The sequence below is a fragment of the Netta rufina genome, assembly GCF_964035555.1.
Source record: "Netta rufina genome assembly, chromosome: 6".
In the NCBI taxonomy this organism is placed as follows: domain Eukaryota; kingdom Metazoa; phylum Chordata; class Aves; order Anseriformes; family Anatidae; genus Netta; species Netta rufina.
The window spans coordinates 16260184-16279244 of record NC_140129.1 but is presented as its reverse complement, the minus strand read 5'-3'; the positions used below and the strand labels follow the sequence as shown (position 1 = coordinate 16279244).

General features: G+C 35.4%; 1 protein-coding gene across 3 annotated transcripts in view; it reads right to left on the bottom strand.

Moving 5' to 3' along the window:
• Nucleotides 1-19061, bottom strand: part of ZNF385B (zinc finger protein 385B) — a 137313-nt gene that overhangs the window by 8371 nt on the left and 109881 nt on the right. For all 3 annotated transcript variants that reach the window (XM_084288779.1, XM_084288781.1, XM_084288780.1), the window contains exon 4: nucleotides 17003-17162. In XM_084288779.1, the coding sequence (XP_084144905.1) occupies nucleotides 17003-17162 (160 nt within the window). The remainder of the gene's footprint in view (nucleotides 1-17002; nucleotides 17163-19061) is intronic.

Below are 19061 nucleotides of genomic sequence, written 5' to 3'. Positions count from 1 at the left end.
GAAATATACAGGACATAAAATGATCAACTATGAAGCCTGCTATTAGGACTGAATATATGATAAAGCCAGATTCTGAAAGTATTTTGATTGATAATGTATGACAAAAGAAAGCAATGTTAAATCACAGTTCATAGACTATTCAATTTTAATGTCACTGTAGTAATCAGTTACATCTGCAAAAACCTCAAACAGCATATGACTTGTGAGCATACATAAAATTAAGGGTTTTGATAAATTACATCTGCTAACATGCTAAATTAAAGAGTTTTCAGTATGGAAAGTTCTCAGCAGTGCTAATATCTACAGGGAAAGCGTTCTGAATTGCTGCCATTTGTGAGTTCACATTACAGGATAATAGATTTCTTGTTGTTGTTGTTCTATGTGATAAACTGCCAGACTGCAAGAGGCATCATGTCCAAATGTGTAGGGGCCTGACTCAAGCAGAGGAAGGTTCTTTGGTATTTTGCCTTTCAGGCCATAAAAGAAAAATACACCTACAGAACTGCAAGTCTTATGTTAGTGTATATATAAACTATACTTCTACTTGGTCTGTCTTATATTGTTTCCCATTATTTATTTATTTATTTATTGATGTAAGTTTGGTGCTTGGTGGTTTTGAAACACTCACTGGAGACTGAGATGGGCTTGCCCAGCAGAGGAGCCCAGCAGAGAGGGGTGGCCCTCACTGCCCCATGTGCAGGCACTGCACAGGTCTGTTCTGCAACCCCTCTGTTACACAGAGGAACAGATTTCCAGTTGTGGATTTTGCCACTAAGCGCCTGTAAAGTAGGATCCTAAACAACGGAGAAAGATCCATTTTACACAGGTCACCAATCACCATCAGAGAGTGACAGCTTTCCATTGCTGAATTTAAAAGCTGATTGAAAAATGCTAGATTTCATTTTCCATTTCTCCTCACTTCGCCAGCCACCATTAAGGGATATTTAGTTCTGAGGCTCAAATGCCAGCAGATGTAGTATGTCAATATTTAAAATATTCCCAAGGTTTACAGTGTTTTCACTCTTCATAATACAAAGCAATTCTAGAGTATATAATGCATAACGGGATGACGAGAAAACTTCTGGAAAGCTAGAGAGAAGTTAGCAGCATCCAGCTGGGCAAAATTCTGCCACTGTCTGGGCTTTTGGAAAGAACTACAGTTCACATAGTAATTGTATCATTTGGAGAGCTTCCTCACACTGATCAGCTCCATGTGCCTGTGTGTTTATATGGAGAGATACATGCCTCTATATAAGTTGATGTTTCCTTCCACTGTTTTAAGTGTTTAATGCAGAACATCTTCAAAAGTCGTAATTGGAAGGTTATTAGACAGTTTAACTCCCACAGAAAGTTCAGTGAGCTAAGTACATATTTATCACTGCAGTGGGGCAAGGTTTTTTTTCCTGCCTTCTAAATCAGACAATTGCACTTCCCCAAATGGGCTTTGGATAATAACTTATTGTTTTCAGTCTACAGAATTCAAAACACCATTACCTACAGTTTTGTTTGAGACAAATGCCTACCAAGTATTCAACTGTGCAAAGCACAGGAAATGCAGATCATATATATATATATATATAGAAAGCAGGAAGATCACCATCCTACAGCTCCTCAGAAGGGAACTGGAATCAGAAGACCCAGACGGTGTCAGTCTCCTCCCAGCAAGCTGCAGCTGTGATTCAGTCTGACCCAGGGTTAACTTGAAATGCCCACATCACAACTCACATGCAAGGAGTCCATTGAAAATCTAATTCGTACTGCTGCACTGTACTGGACTATGTTCGTTTTCCACACAGAAGGCCATACTTCATTTGTGTTAAATTTCTGTCTTTTAATTAAGTCTGCCTTTTCCTCAGGACTCCAGAGAAATAAATCAGTGTTTCATTTTAGCTCTTACTGAAGCCTGAATTTATTTTGAAATAGAGCCCAAGGAAAAAATAAAGCAAGCTAATTAAGTATTGCTTTGGGCTTAGTAATACCAATGCTCTTGTTGCCTACTTACATTGTTTCAATTCTGCTTTGAAGTTGTTTTCATATATTTGTGGTTGTTTGCCTCATGTCTGCGTCAGCACCGTTAGAATTCAAAACTTATTTATTTAATTAGTAGTTAAAAATTTTGGCTTTATGTATCCAAGTTAGAAAACAGCATAGGATAACATCTGACAGCCTTAAATCTAACCGGTTCTAGCTCCCTACCAGTCCAAGTGACATACTGCCCTGTGTAGTTCATGTTTCTCTCACTACTGTTGCTGTTACAGAGCTCAAGAAGGGGCAAAGCCACTACCATACAACTTCTTCCCTGTGACACTCAACCTGCATTTCCTTTGTGCAGTTGTATCCTCTCCTGGTTCCTAATAATGGCACGTCAATGCTCCATCCCCACGCACAGACTGACCATCAGTGCAGGCCATACAGAAAACAACACAATTTTTTTTTCCCCTAACCATTTCATCATTTATTAAAGCAGTTTAGTTAACAAGGTACTTTTAAGAGAAATCACTTTGCTTACTTTGTAATTTGTGTCAAGTGTTTATAATTTTATAATATATGTATATCTGTACCTTAGAAATTTATATTTTAAAATGGTCTCTTACCATACGAAAATGTACTAAATAGGTCTTGCTTTTTACAGCTAGGAAATCACTATATATATATATATATAAAATTTTATTTTTTTCTCTAGAGTGTGAGTGATGATTTCCATACACAATAGATAGAAGTTTTCACTTGGAATTTATGATGAAAATATAGGTGCTGTTTTTAATGGAGAAATAAATTAAAATTCATGTTTCTTAATCCAGATTCCTAATAAAAATAAAAACAAGCAGAATTATAAAACTCGTGTATAAACCTAGAAATTGAAATGATACCAGTTTTCTGTATCAATAATAGCTATTTCTACTTACATCCTACAACATGCCTACCTACAGTTTTTATCACTGAAGATGCACATAACATATATTTGCAATAAACTTCTGCTTCACAAGCTTGTTCAAATAGCAACTGAAATAAAATTTACAGGTTATCCAAGATTTAGATTATGTATGGGATACACCTGCAGAAGCCCTTTCCATCACATATACCAAAAGCTTTTAGGTAGAGAGTACTGCTACAATCCTAATAACCCTTACAGAACTGTCATGTACATTTTCTACCTATACTTAAATAAATCTGCTCAGAAGTAACAATGTACTATTTACTGAGAATACATTTCTGTGTGTGTGTGTATGTATGCTTCACACTTATCTTTGTTACTTGGTCATACCTGGCATCACCCAGATGAGCTGTAGCCTTACACAAACTACTTACAACCAAAACACAGTACACCAGTTGTAAAGTGGCCACTGCTGCTCTACACAGCCCTGCACCAGAGCTCTTTTGAGGAATTTGCTAATTTCTCATCCCACAAATTGAGATTAGATTTTATGAAAGATTATATTATTATTATATAGTTTTCACCTTCTCAAAGAACAAAGCGTACTTCCAGCCTGGAAAAGAGCAAAATGGAAAAACTGTTTCTGGTAGTCTAGATATTTTTGATTCTCTTTTATAAAAGTAAGAAAATAGTAAATACCTGAAATACTTATGGTCCCTTTCATCTTGAAGAACCTAAAAGAAACAGTTGTGCAATTTCCAGTGCAACTTCCAGCCTCAAGTGGCTATGTTAGGAGACACACAAGGAACAAACTAAAGCACAGCTTGATCACTGAGTGGTTATCAGTGCCATGCTACCAGAGAACAGATGATGCACGGTTAAGTGCAAAGCCTCTGGCAGTATCAGCCTTATTTACAGCTCTATGCTACACCACATCACTGCTGATGGAACAGCTTTAAAGAACTTGGATAGCTTGATGATTCTGACCACCTTATATTAATTTCTGACTATGGAGTTTCCTATGGTAACAACAATAACGAAAGTGATTTCTGAAAGGAAGAGTTTCTGTTTTATTTATGGGTTTTACAACTTTGAATAGCTTTAGGTTGTCACTAGAAATGAGGTGCAAAGAGGTACGACAGCCCTGAGTTCACATGGACTGTGTGACTGGGCACCAGTATTAACCTGAAGTGCTTATTTTTTAGACTATTTGAGACTCTGAGGTAAAGCAGGCGTATCTCCCAAACAAGCAGAGCTGTACTTAGGGAAACCATCTTTCAGGTTCTCCCTGTAATTTCAACAGCTCCAAATATGACTATGAAAATTGGGCTGCATTAAACAACCTTTGAAGCATTCAGTGACTGCAGAATGAGACAAGGAGATCAATCACGTTGTTAGACTGTTGTATAAATATTTATACAACAAGTTATACAACCTTATCAAGTGCATAGCAAAGGTAAACTAAGTTATATTAATTACACCCATATAGAATCCAAGAAATTTTGCTGAAAAACTAATAGTTGTTGTTAAATTGGTCTTACTAAAGGCAGAGTAAAAATGTATTTATTGAAAGATAAAATTCTAACTCAGTTAAAACTCGATATTTTAGATTGTTGGCATATCTGACACAAAACTAAGTGAAACTTAGTTTCTTCCTACTCTCCTTTATAAAGCCGCTGACAATGCTAAAAAGAGGCCAGTTAGTTGGTATTACTGCAGCTTTTCATTTGACCTTGCCGTTCCAAGGTTTCTGCACATAACAGCAAGACGGTCGCCAGACCAAATGATCAACAGTTTAAAAGCAGAGATCACAGCTGCAGACAGACATATATGAAATCACAGGAGACAGAACAGGTCACCAACATACGCATTGGTGTGGCAGCCAAACTTTTCATAAGCTTTCTTCCGTTTTTCACTCCATCACTGAAAAAAAAATATCTCAGGTGATGGTAACAAAAGTAAGTGTGGCAGCTGTTTGTAGGAAGATCTTCACAAACAGAAGAACCAGACAAGGTGTGAAGCTGGTCACAATGGCTGAGGGGTGGTAAGTGCAAGTCAGCACCTTAAAAGCACACTATAACAGAGAAACAATGCACAGAGAGCTTTGAAAGTGATGGATTTGAAGAATTTGGAGAGAGAAAATCAGCTGCTTTAGTTCATTTCACAATAAAATGGTGAAATAACATAGAAAAGCTACTGCTTTCCTCCCACTGAGAGTCCAGAAGTATCCCTGCAGCATTGCTTCTGAACATACCTGGCTTTGACCTAGCTGCATTTGTCAAAGACAATAATGCCATTATGAAAATGGAAAACTATGAAAAATAGTAATAAGAAATAGTACAGGGAAGAAAGAACTGGATATTAAAAGCTGCACATAGAAATACCATAACAAAATTCACAGTATTTAAGTCAAAAATACAGAAGTAGAGAGATAACCAAAGAGGTTGCAAGGCTGTCTGAAATTTTTAGCTTAAATATTTAGCTTATATATATAATATATAAATATAAATAATTATGTATTTATACATATATAAATATTTTATATTTATATAAACATAAATAGATATTTTAGCTGAAATATTTAGCTTAGTTCTGTTTGCCCTGAAACAAGATACGGAGGAGGAAGAGGATCAATGACTGAATTAATAGGAGGACAAAAAGGGTCTTTCTCAATCTATCAGCAGAAAAACTCTACTGAATAGAAATGCAGACAATAGTTCCAGTAAAAAAAAAAAAAAAAAAAAAAAAAAGAAAAGCATCAAACCATTGTTCTTCACAGAAAGTCTTATCTTCTGCTGGCTCACACTGTTACAAAGGAATAAAGGATGCATTTAAACAATTAATTATCCTTTTCATGAAGAAAAAGATGAACACTGAGTAATATATGCCATGAAGCCAATAGAAGGAAAGCAATTAAGTCACTGATGGTCACAACCTTTACAGCATTTGTAAGCACTCCATCCTGCATCTCATCATCACCCAAAAAAAATAAAATAAAATAAAATAAAAAGAGCATTAGATTATTTCTTGACACTCATTAAGACAGAGTTAGCTAACTTTGATAAGGGATTTTGAAATCTTTTTTGTTTTATCTCCACATTTGCTGACTAATGAGACTCTAATGGCTGTCAGACAAAATATCTACTTTCTCACCACTTGTGCAGTCTACTGAGAAATGAGGCTGAAAAACCCGTAGGGCTCTGTTCTAGAAAAATTCCACTGCAAACCTACATGCAAATCAGGCAGCACAGAGTATCCATTAACCCTCTGGCTACCTTTAGCTTTTGTAAAACGCTCTTCCTTGTACCTCAGTCCTGTCTGAAAAAAAAAATGGCTAGGTGTTATATAATGAAAGGTACTTACATGAAATAAATGGTTGACACATTCTAAAGAAAACCAATTTTGTTTCCATACAAAAATGAGAAACAAATGGAAGCTATAAATATGAAGCTTTTCATCTCAAGCACATATGTGCACTGAAATAAGCTACAACACATTTTGTCAAGATACTGAAGCTACATCAGGAAACGTTTGGATGGCTCTGCAATATTGAGTGAGCTCTGTAGCTAGACTGATTATTTGATTTACTGCATCACTACTCTCCAATTGGCTTAACTGAAAGATCATTTTCATTTCAGAAGTATTGCTTGCTTGGCTATGGTACAACAGGGATGTTGATACTTAATTTCTTAGATATTTTATTTCTGAATTGGCATAGCAAAGACTCTAGGGAATTCTTTTACAAAGGAACCTGTCTCTTTTTCAGAGTACAAAATAAATTTGCAACTAATTGGAGTAAATGTTATAAAGGTTTGTTTTAGAAAATTTGGATGCTCCTAATTCTTATGAAAGTAGACTGCTGAGAATCAGAAAATACTCAGAAGTCCACATAGTTCTGCCACTGCAAAATCTTGACCTGAAATATTTATTTCTGCACCTACCTGTACAACTTCTTCAACAGAGAACGTCTGCTGTTCCAACTACTTGGTGCCTTTGAGATGACCCTACAGCATCACCTACAGTTTTTAGTCAATTATTTGCATACTTGCAGACATTTTTCCATACATAAAAACTTATATTTAAGTAACTGTGCAAAAGTTATGGATCAACAAGGAAGACTCACATTTCAAACATTCTTCAGTTACAGCAGTATTCTTAAGTGAGAATATCCCACACTTTGCATTCTTCAGTACTGTTGCTCTATGACTTGGTAAATTTATTTTAAAACTATCTTAACCTTTCATGTTTTCTAAGGTATGCCACTCTTTACTGGCTGGAATGGAAAAAATTAAAACAGACTTGGAGAACTATTATATAGTTTGGGCGAAGTTTGAAATATAGTATATGACATGATAATAATAATAATAATAAAAAAATGACACCCAGGATAAAGAAAAAAAGTTTTACTGGTAAAACTTATCTTTCTCTAACACCAGACACAATTGTGTTTTGTAAATATTTTATACTCCTATTACAGACTGCCACATTTATTTCACTAATACAGGAATGCAAGTTTTCCATAGTATTTTATTGTCTTTTAAACATTTTAATAATATAGGAATATTTAGAAAAATATTATTCAAAAATTATAACAGCGTATTCTATCCAGACATCCTTCAACTTCTTAAAAATGCTTTGGGTCCTCTCCTCAACCATAAAATTAATGTTATGTCCTCCATCTATGAATCTGAAATACATTACTAGAAACACATTGTACTTGCAGTTTGTGCTTAAATAATCTTAAAATTCTACCCACAGCTTCTAAAGTGATTTGGAACTCAATACAAAATTTATGGGTGTCTAAATAAATTAATCAAGAAGAATGGACATTCAAGTATGTACATGCAAGTACGTTCTCACGGGTCTGTGTCTGAACTACTGACTCAGTACTTGCCTGGGCAGATCTGCCATTGAAGCTGACTATGAAACACTCATCTTCATTTCAGTTAAATGACATCTGTAATTGTGCATTCTTACTGATTTCAGTGGCAGGTTTGCCTGAAGACTGCAAGTATGTAGTCACGTCCTCAAGATTTGACCAATAAATTGCATATAACTTGCCTAACAGACATGCAAGTTGACTTACTCTGAAAGAAAGGAAAAAAAATAAAAAATAAAAAATTATGCTATAGGAAATGTAGCATGTTTCTCACACCAATTCAGTAATGCAGCAGCTGTAGCATTAAGGTTGAAAGGATAATAAAATAAATTTTCAAAAGACCTATTTAAATGTCTGATGTACCAGCCAGGGATATTTTTGCTTTTGTTTTCAATTCTGGATTTCTGAACTATTTTGTATCAAAACCGACTCACCAACTTCATGGTCTCAGTTGTCTGTCATGCCCTAGCAACAAGCATTTTTTCTTGAGCATTGTATTCAAAATGTTGCCTACTTTTATGCATATAAAATAAATATGACAAATATAAAGATGAGTAAAAACAACATTTACCAAAAAAAATCTAGACACAGTATTGATGTATGGAAGTTGCTACTAGACTAGACTGGCTTGTACTCTTTGAAGTCTTTTCCTTTACTTAAATAGTTGGTGAAAAAATACAGGGGGGAATAAAAGGCCACCAGCAAAACTATTTTTCTCACATGTAAGTGCATGTTTTCCAGGAAAAAAAGGTTCAAAAATAGAACATTTACTTCATTTAGAGGCCAAACCAAAGCATCCTGAAGAAACAGTATTGGGTCTTACCCATTGTTTTACATGTGGACACTAAGATCACTCAAAGCCTGAGAAAAAGAAAGACCTTTAATTCTCAAATTTTAGAGACTTGACACAACCTCCAACTTTGGCACATCTAGACACAGACGAAACTCCATTCAACTACTAATTGCACTAGTTATCATAAGCATTCTGTTATTTATTCTCTGATTATGTGGGAAACCTAAATGTCTGGCATCAGATGAACAGTCTTACTTCTTTAGCAATACCTTCAATAAGCTTTGGGGAATTATTAGATACAGATAAAGCAACTCCATCCCAGGCTTGTTATAAAAACAAAACAACAAACAAACAAACAAACAAAAAAAACCCTGCAGATATCTTTATTGGAAATTATCCATTCTAATGAATTTAAAGGTCTAATTTAAGTCCTGCTGAGAATATGAGAACATCCACTGATTTGAATTTCTTAGTCATCTAAAAACAAACTTCATTCTTGGATCACAAATGAATTTTTTCTTATGCAAATAATACTGTCATTTGCCATCAGAATAACTATCTTGAGGTGACAAAAAAGGATATATCATTTCTCTCTTTTGGAATTTTTACAAAATCTCATTCAAAAACCTTCACTTTTTAAGATTCTTCTGGATCTTCTTTCTTCCTACTAGAAAATTGCAAAGCAGATGAGTGACATTGGTATCTCAATGTTACACTCATTTTTTGCTAGCTGCTTCTTTTATTCTCATTTTCCCTCCTTCTCCACTTCCATACCTGAAGACTTGAGAACTCTTGTAATATATTGCATAACCAATTATGAATAAAGAATGATGTCATACATACTAGTTCTGCTAGGTTAGGGACATTGTGCCACCTCTGGCATCCTCTATGGAAATATATATTTAATCATTTGCTAGTATATTGTGACATTCCATATTTATTTTTTCATTCAGTTATCATCCCCAAAAAATTGGATATTCAACAGGCACATCATTAGCAGAACAAGCAAGAAAAACAGATACCCAATATAACAAGAAAAGAGTTGCCAAGAGATTCAATGTATATAGGTGGATTCTTTAAATGACTGTATACATATAGATAAAAACAAATAAACAAAAAAGTAGCTGAGAACATCCCTGGGCTCTGCTCCAATGACCAGCTGTATCTGTAGTCACTCTTGCTTAGCCCAATGCCTATCTTTACCTCTACCCAAAGTAAGAAAAAAGTGCATAATTTTAAAGATGCTAATGAAAAAATATGCAAAAAATTTCCAGTTTTTATAACTGGAATAATTTATAGTAGTATACTGCTTTAGTGATCTAGAGCACATGAATATTCTGTCACACAGCAAAGCACAGAGTAGTATTTAATCTTACAGTATACTTCTAATGTGGAGCTTCTGCTTTTAAATAAATACAGGAGAAAAAGGTTACCATTTCTTCAAAACAATCTTGTGCTTACATGTACTTCTGATTTATATAATGACTGGAGAAAGAAAAGATTGACCTTTTCCAATTTGAACAGGAATTGGAAAAGCTTAACAATGTAATTGTGTCAGTCACAGAACTTATTTTTTTTCAGTTAATTTCCTATAATCAGTTTGCAGTAGAGGTGCAGAATTTGATCTGTGCTAGTTAATATTATAGGCAGGCTGAAGAAACACCTGAAGAATTCCTTGGAGCTCCTGGAAGTCATCAACACCAAACCATGCAGAACAACTGCTTTCCCATTTAGCTTGTTAGAAGACACACGTGGGAAAGATGAGGCTTGAAAATCCTATTTTGAAAAAGTATGACCAGTAAGAATGACAGGGAAGAAAGTGTTTCAAAAGTTCAAACCTAATAAAATGATTTCTTGTTAATAGACTTTGATTTGCTAATAATCCTTTTGATTAAACTTTCATCCTAAGGGCATAAACCAAAGAGCAACATCCTGATGTAGGTGCTGAAATAACCCACCAGAACATGCCCAGAGACTATTTGCTACTAAATCCAATATCAACATTGCATTACTGACAGCATATTTTACATATCAATACTGATAATAAAATGTTCATGTAAATGCATGCATGGTACTTGCACATGAAACAAAAGCATACATGTGATGAATTTATGAGAATTCCTGAATTCTGTTTTAGATTATCCACCAAAAAAGCACTGTGGTCAAGCAGTAGATTCTATACGGTGCCTTTATATCTATTTTAGGGATGGAGTTTCAACAGGTGGCAGTATAGAGCAATATAGAGCATTTTTCTGAGGGCTGTAAAATGCTTAATGAAAAGAGGACAAACCCTACCATCCTCTTAGAGCTGACCATCAACTAACTTCTTTAACATAAATACGTCTGTGCTTAGCAGGCACTATCTGAATACACATAAACACGGATGCATTATTATTTTGTAGCATATAATTTCAGTATAATTCTTTATGTAAGTATAAATGTGAAAAACTGATGAGGTTTTTCAGTAGCTTTTGATGGAGACTAGACATAATGACAATCATCTCAGACAGGCATAAGAAAAAAACCCTCTAAATATCACTTGTTAACGTTGATGTACAGCAGGCCAAAGAAATCATTGTCATGTTCCTCTGCTTCTACAGCCTCTTTTCCACAAAATTCAACTTCATCACAATATAAGCAGCATAGACTTTGAGGTCTGGATGACTTGGAAACTTTACAAAGGATTTAAGAATAAATACCTTAGAAACATCCTAAACTTTGAAGTTCTTATAATGACATCTCTATGACAATAGCCTAGAATCCCCCAGAACAGACATACTACAGATAGCTGTGGAAGCTGTATTATCTACTTGGTCTTTCGATAAGATTATTGTGATTTAAAACAAACAAAGAAAAAGTTCATTCCTTTAAAATAAAGTGATGAATTAAAAATAAATATTAAGAGGGTTTTTCAGAATTGGATATCATTTTTAGGATACTCTAAGCACAGAGATGCATATGGAAAAGTTTAGTTTGGCAACTCAAGCAACATGACCAAGGGAGTGTCCTGATGGTTGGCTTGTGAAATATGAACTAAGCCATCCCATGGGACATTATGTCTCATTCATAGTTGATGAATAAATAGCACTGGTAATTGGGACACTGAAGAAATCCAACCCATCGTAACGTGCCTGAGTAAATGTGATTCAATATGTAGCACTCTACTACGGAATAAAAGGAATAAAATATACAGGTTTATTTTCAAAGTGCCCACAGAAAGCCTGCAATGAACTAAAATCACTGACAAGACCTCAAGCTCAACATTTTTTTTTTTTTTTTTGGTCTAATGAAGCTTGTAGTTACTGGTGTTACTTAATGGACTAACTTATTACCATATGTCTACATGACAAAGTAGCACTTACGTCTATCAGTCTGTCTGGGCTGTTTTGAAAATCTGAGCTAGCCCACTTGGGCAGCAGACACTATACCATGTTTTAGCATGCTGTAATAACTGGACTAACTCCTAAAAGACCCAGCTGGATCAAGAAACTGGCAAACGAGGTTTCCAGTCACATCTTTTTCTTGCTGTCCTCGCCATACACAACAGACCAGCACAGGACTGCTCATATGCTGGAATATAATCAGCATGACACTGAACATTTAGCTGCTCTGAGATGCAGTTACAGAACAAAATGGTAGTAAGAGGGGCCAGAATTTGAAACTGGATCCAGAATTTGGCCTGGTTAGGTGCCTGGTATTGCAGATGTACCAGCTGAACAAAAAGGACTTTTCATAAAACATCCAAAGGGTGCATCTGTAACAAGTCCCTGGTAGCAGAGCCTGCTGATCTTATTTGAACAAGAACTGAACTTGAAATGCCCATATATATCTGTATATATATACAGATACACAGACACATATATGTATAATTCACAAACAACTCTCACTGAAAAGGAAAGAGTTCATATACAGAATGGCTCAAAGAAAAAAAAAAGGCTTTATTTTTTAATTCTGAAACCTGTTTTTGACTTTTTAATAGGTTATAACTGTTGCATTTAATTCTTGATTTCTATATCAAAGCAGAATTTTAAAAAAGTGATTCTGCATCATGTCTCCTTCATTTTGAACAATTTATTTTGATTTAGAAGTGTAATCAAAGAATTCCTCTTCATTTGATAAGTAAATAGTGGCATTTTAGTCCATTTATTATCATAAGCATTCCTGAAAGACTCATCACTATAAGCATCTAGAATATGCTAGACTGGAATCACAGACACCCATCTTCTGTTGCATTCTCAGAGCTATATTTAAAATGCACTCTGCATATTCTAAACATATTCTATGTACTTGTAGCTACCCCTGCCCTTTTCTAAAGGGATGCATTTCACTGGAAATACCTATGTGCACACATGTGTACATTACATTAACACAACATCTTTCAGCCTAAAGTACTTGACAAACTACTGAACAGTGCAGACTTTTTATAAAGTTTCTCCTTTATACACATATATTTCTGTTGGAAGCCATCCTGAAAATCATGGGGTCCCACAGGGAGGGAAGGTGATCTTTGCCCCACATGAAAGAGCAGTTCACAGGCTTGTTAATGCTACCATCCTGTAACTCTCTCTCAAAGCAGCCACAAAAAAGCTTGCAGTATCACAGCACTCATCTTCTAGCATATGAAGCTGTTCCATAGCTGTTACTATACTTGCTTGGGGTGTTTAGAGAAATTGGGAGACAAGTTCAGAAAGGATACCCTATGGACTGCTCCTGTTTGAAAGTACCCATCAGGACAAGTAGGTATAGCCTAATAAGATGTGTGGGAACAACCACATTGCACCCATCATCTATGACTTTTTATTTTTCTCTGCTGAAACAGTGAAAAGGATAAAACAGTGGTACTCCAAACTAGTAGTAAACAAGTATTTTCTAAATGGTGAAGAGTTTTGTGCTTAGAAAATTAGATCACATAACAGTCTGATCGCACCAGAATGCAAAACTTGTGCAATCCAACCCATCAATATATCCACTTACCTGAAGTTTCAGCAGATTCTGCATTCAAGTACTATGGCTTTATCACTACATTTGCTGATGATCAGTTTACAGAAGTTATTTCTGAATCGTATTGTATTAATAACAGCGGCAAACATCTCTTTCACACACATTAGGAATCATCACAATGAGACCAAGTTCCAGAGTTGCCCCTGTCCATGTCTCTGCAGGAGCCCACATTTTCCTGAAAACTCCTCAAAATACCTTAAACGTTAGTTTAATTGTTGTAGCTCTAACAGTAGCCACACTTCTCAAGTTGAAAGGAACAGTTGTAGAGAGACCACTGCATCATAAGATGTGAAAAATAAGAACTGGATGAATTGGGGTCTTGCCTGTAATAGATCCATCACACAAGATGAGCTAACACTGAAATTATTTTTCTGATTACTACTGCTTCTGAAAAATAGCATGACATCTAAAATAGTTACGTCTGTCCTACGGAAGAGGTGGCTCTGTAGCAAATTTGACATTTTATTTCAGTATATAGTATCTGTTCTGCCTGGAGAGCTTTGGGTCAGATGCCAACAAGTCACTCAAAATGATAGCAAATCAAAAAAGCTGTTAGTGTCCTTTTATAAACAGACCTTTGTAACGTAACAGTAAATTCAGTTTATCAGTGTACCATGACACTTTCTACCCATTCTGCATTAATACCAGTAGAAGTGCAAAAGGCAACAAAGGAACACTGGAACTTAAGTCTCTTCTCTTCTTAGCTTCTTATTCTCCTCTTCCATACTCAGTGAATGGACATCAGGAACAACATTTCTTGATGAACATTTCTGAGGAACATAGCAATGCTTCAAAATACAACAGTTAAAACAGTTTCACAAGTGGTGGGATTTAATTCCTTTCCTTGATTCCATTTAGCCCCCATCTTCTTCCTATACTTACAATACAATTTTTTCAGGCCTACGCCACACCCAAATAATCCAAACTGAAATCTCCCAGTTTAAGGCAAACAGTGCCAGGCCAGCCAGTAGGCCAAACAAAACAGAGCTCTCTGAAGCTTCTCTCAGGATGGAGTATATGTTAAATCTTCTATCCTACCAAGTTGCCAATTTTCACCATACTTCTACTTATCATACTTCTACTTCTTTAACACACATTCATCTCATTAACTTTTTTACATGAGGCAATAGTTGTAAAAACTCTGCAGAGCATGACAAAGATAAGAATAGATGATATAACTAAGTTTCATTTCCTTAGGAAATCAGGATGAAAATGCCACGGCCACAAACAGAAATTAAACTCTTAGTATTAGATATTATTTTTTTTTTAAAGGAAAAATGAAATATACCTATACAGTGAATATTTGTTAATCCATTTCTCAAAGAACGAAAGCTCTGTTAGAATATTCAGAAATAAATTAATGGAAAAACACACACACAAAACAAAACAAAAACACCACCGACAAGGACAAAAAAACATCCACCATAGCATTGATTCCCAGCAGCAACATAATGATTCTTCTTGCTGAAATAAGCATTATGTTAAAGAGCTAAACATGTTCAAGAACGCTTTCCCTTACAGAGGCTATTGTTCATGTGCAGCTAAACAGAATTATGGTTTGGTTTCTTGTCCATTTTTTTGTTTGTTTGTTTCTGGTCTAGTTCACTAAAAATTCCTGTCTCCAAGACATTTCCTGTCTCTGCTAGCAGCACTCCATTTGGATGTGGAGGGTTTGTTACTCCAGGTTTAGAATTTTGTCCTCCTAAACATCTCACCTTCAGTCTTACAAAGAGCAGCAACAGGCTTTGAGCAGCCTGTTCCCCAGACTGCTGTTCCCCAGACTGGAAGAAAGCATATAACTAAATCACCACAGAAATTTATTTTGAATGCAGAAACACTTTTAGTGGTGTAGTCCAACAGACACAGATGGCAATCTGCCTAATTTGTGTTGAGTAATTAATAACATGTAACAACATACTGTCAAAACAGGGGCATTATAACAATATCAGGAGCAGGTTTCTCTTGGTGCTTAGATTATTTTATCCTCTCTCAAAAACCGGAAGTAGAGGAGTAAATGATTTTAGATATATTGCACAGAGAAGAAGAAAATTAAGTCACAGACGGATCTTACATGCTGGCCTAAGAAACACATGAGACAGCTCTAGACTTAGAGAAAACATTGAAAAGGAAAATAGAGTTGGTAAAGATGCTGCAACTTGTGTTACTTGGCCATCAGCCTTTGGCACAAGCAGGGCAGGCAGTGCATAACACAACTCCTTAGCAGGCATTCCTACACAACAGTTTATTTCTCTGAAGTTTTAACTAAAATCTTATTAAACAATTGTCTGAGGTTTTAGTGTACATCTGGAGTGGTAAGTTGTTTTAACTAAAGCTATTTTCGGTGTTTCAGAGTGTAAAATATTTGCCAAATGTTTTAAATCTCTTCCTTTCGATAATGCACATTTTATTTAGAGCAAACGGTACCTTGCAACTGTTTTATAGTAAATTGGCATGTTTCCCTGAACACATATCATTGCATTCACACTATCTCACTCAAATCTAACATGTGATTTTCTAGGTGATTCAATGTAAAATTTAGCTCATTGTTAAGGAACCAAATGCAGTTTTGTTGCTGTGGGGAGAACAGGACAACAAATACCCATGGGTGTGGAAATAGTTTTGGTCCCTTCTTTCTCTCTCTCTCTTTTTTTTTTTTAATTTTTTTTTTGGTCAGAAAACTGTCTGTGCCAATCATCCTATGGCATTCAAATCAGGCTCAGCTCTGCTGAAGATAAATGGATATCAAGGCAGCAGCAAGTCCATCACAACCAGATATCAGACCAACATTTGGGTAACCCACAGTAGGTGCTTTCTCCTGGATGACAAGTACAGTATTTCAGACTGTCAGCAAGTTCAGGAAATTCTCCTGTTTCACTCAGTAACACAACACTGACAGTGCAGAAAGTGACTCAACTCTACTGTAATTAGTGTTACTGACCTTCCTCAAATTACTGGCATGGGGGGAAAAAAATCGTCTTGTTAAAGAGATAATGAGCTGTGGAAGTCAGGCAATATCTGTGCCATAAGGCTTCACTACATTTCCATGGGTGTGTTTCTCATTGGAGTAGTACTATTCTATTCAGAAAGGAAAAAAATTGGGGAGAGATTTCTTGTACTTCAGCAAGAAATGTACATCTCAGATGGATGCCCCACCCATGTCCACCTATTACTATTCTCACATGAACAACATAGCTTATATGAATAAATTTGATAAGAGGGTCTTAACAGTTAATAAGAAACACCAGACATTAGCACTCAAAGACACTACCTATCACAGATGTGGGGAAAAAAAAAAGCTTTGATGGCACCAAAAACAATCAATTCTGTACAAGAAAACATAGCAAATAGTTTAGAAAAGACAAGTCATGGATCAGTATCATGCAATCAGATTCTCTCATACAAACACCAAAAAGTAGAAAATAAACAATGTATAGGACAAAAAGTTTTCATTGACCTGATTTGTCAGAGATGTTGGCTGTGACTGGCGTAGAGCAGCTTGTGTTAGCCTTTGCGCTGTCCTTGGAAGACCCAACTTTTGGTTTATTTTTCGTTGCCTCTAGTGCTTTGACCTTCTTGGCATGTTTACTTCCTTTGTAGTGGGCCTCGGCCTGGCTCTACAAAGGAGAACAAATCAGGCTCACTTTTTTTTCTGTACTTCTGTATAACACAGTGGACAACAAAGCAGAAAAGTGACACTTTCAATAGTAGGCACCATATTATTCCACTTAGAAAGTTTTAGCATCTTTATACTAGTAGTTTTCCTAGATGTATTTTCTCATATATTCAGACAACAGGATTTTAATGAACAGTTTGTGTTTTCACTAACTAGGAAAAAGAGGCCGCAGGATTAGATAAAGCTCTGCCACTTCTAATGTAATTCTTTGTTTCCATGCTGCTTGAAGATTTAAATAACTATACAAATGTAAACAAGACCAATTGAGAAAGATGCTCCTCAATTTTCATGTACTGTTCCCTAGTCTTTATAGCTTGTAGTGTGTAGATGTACCATGCTGTAACACGATTAAATAATCCATTTTTTTCTTCTGTTTGATCTAGTACAAAAGTCAAAGTATTTTCATCATTACACCAACGCCAATTGAAACAGGCATTAATAAAAATGACTTCACTATTAGATCAAGCAGAAAGGGGTAAAAAGAAGAAACACCATACTTCTAAACTTCAATAGGCCCAAGTGAAACATAAGAAATATTTATCAGTCTTGATTGTTTTATAAATTGCCTTCCATAGTTTTTTCCAAACACTAAGAAAATTGGAACCAGAAGGACATGAAGTAGGTAAGCTGATATTTATTATTTTCTCTCTAGTGAAGTGTTGTATATATATATTTACGGGCTGACGAAACAGAACAGCAGAAATATGTACTAAGATGCAATGTTTACTTCTCCTTTGTCATCAAACTATCTGTAGAAACTAGGTCAGTGTTTTTGAAACTGCACAGCTAAAAGTAGACGCATAAATAAATGCCTGTTTTTTCAGTGATTTTAGTTCCCTATTATTCTTCCTGAGTGTATATTACCAGCTACTTTGACAAGTCAGGTCACTTCATTAGGTGCAAACTAATGAACTACATGCTTAAGCCAAACCCAAAAGTTTGGAAATATTTGCAAATGACTTTTCAACACTTTTCTCATTTGCTAAGAAATTAATTCACTAAAAATGGATAAAGAACACAGTTTCATACAAAGCCCAATATATTTTCATAACATTTTACGTATTGCTATAACGTTTTCATATTACTATTTAGCAATAGGTTTGTATTTTTACTATTACCAAACAAGGTTTATTTAATGGTTTGAGATATACTACTATGTGCCTCTATTGAAGGTTACATATTAACTATAAAAGTTAATATTGTAGTTCATTTCAATGTAAAATGGTCAGAGAAAGCATGCTTCATGTAAGAAGATGACCACACCTTGGCACCTGACATATAACAACATCAGTGCAAGGAAACTTTTACTATGTTCATGCAAAACCACATTCTCACTATGTTATTTAGTTCATTGCGTTAAATGAAACAAATTACATGCTTTATAAAAAGCAACTATGGAATCCAGACTTCTTAGAGGTTATAAAGAGTGCTGTCATAAAGAGGAAATTGTCGTAAGGTCAGCAGAAATAGGCATTACAGTACAGTCACCTTGGGACAGCATGTAATATATATATATATATATATATTTTATACAAAGGAGTGAGCGAACAGCAGAGACAGCTGGAATAGACCAGATAATAGGATAGACAATTTCGTGGAGTCTTCACAAAAATTATATGCACCATTAAAAGTGATGGAGAACTGCTGTTAAAACATAGGAGTTAAGTTCTTACATACTGAACCTTTGTGATTATATACCCTGTGGAACACAGTGCTTTCTAACTCAAAAGGACATGTTGTGGCTGCATTTTTTTTTTCCAGTAGGTTTCAGAAAGCAAGCATTGAGTAAGAAAAGTTCCTATGTAAGTTTTACTTTGATTTCCTTTGAAATTGAGATTTC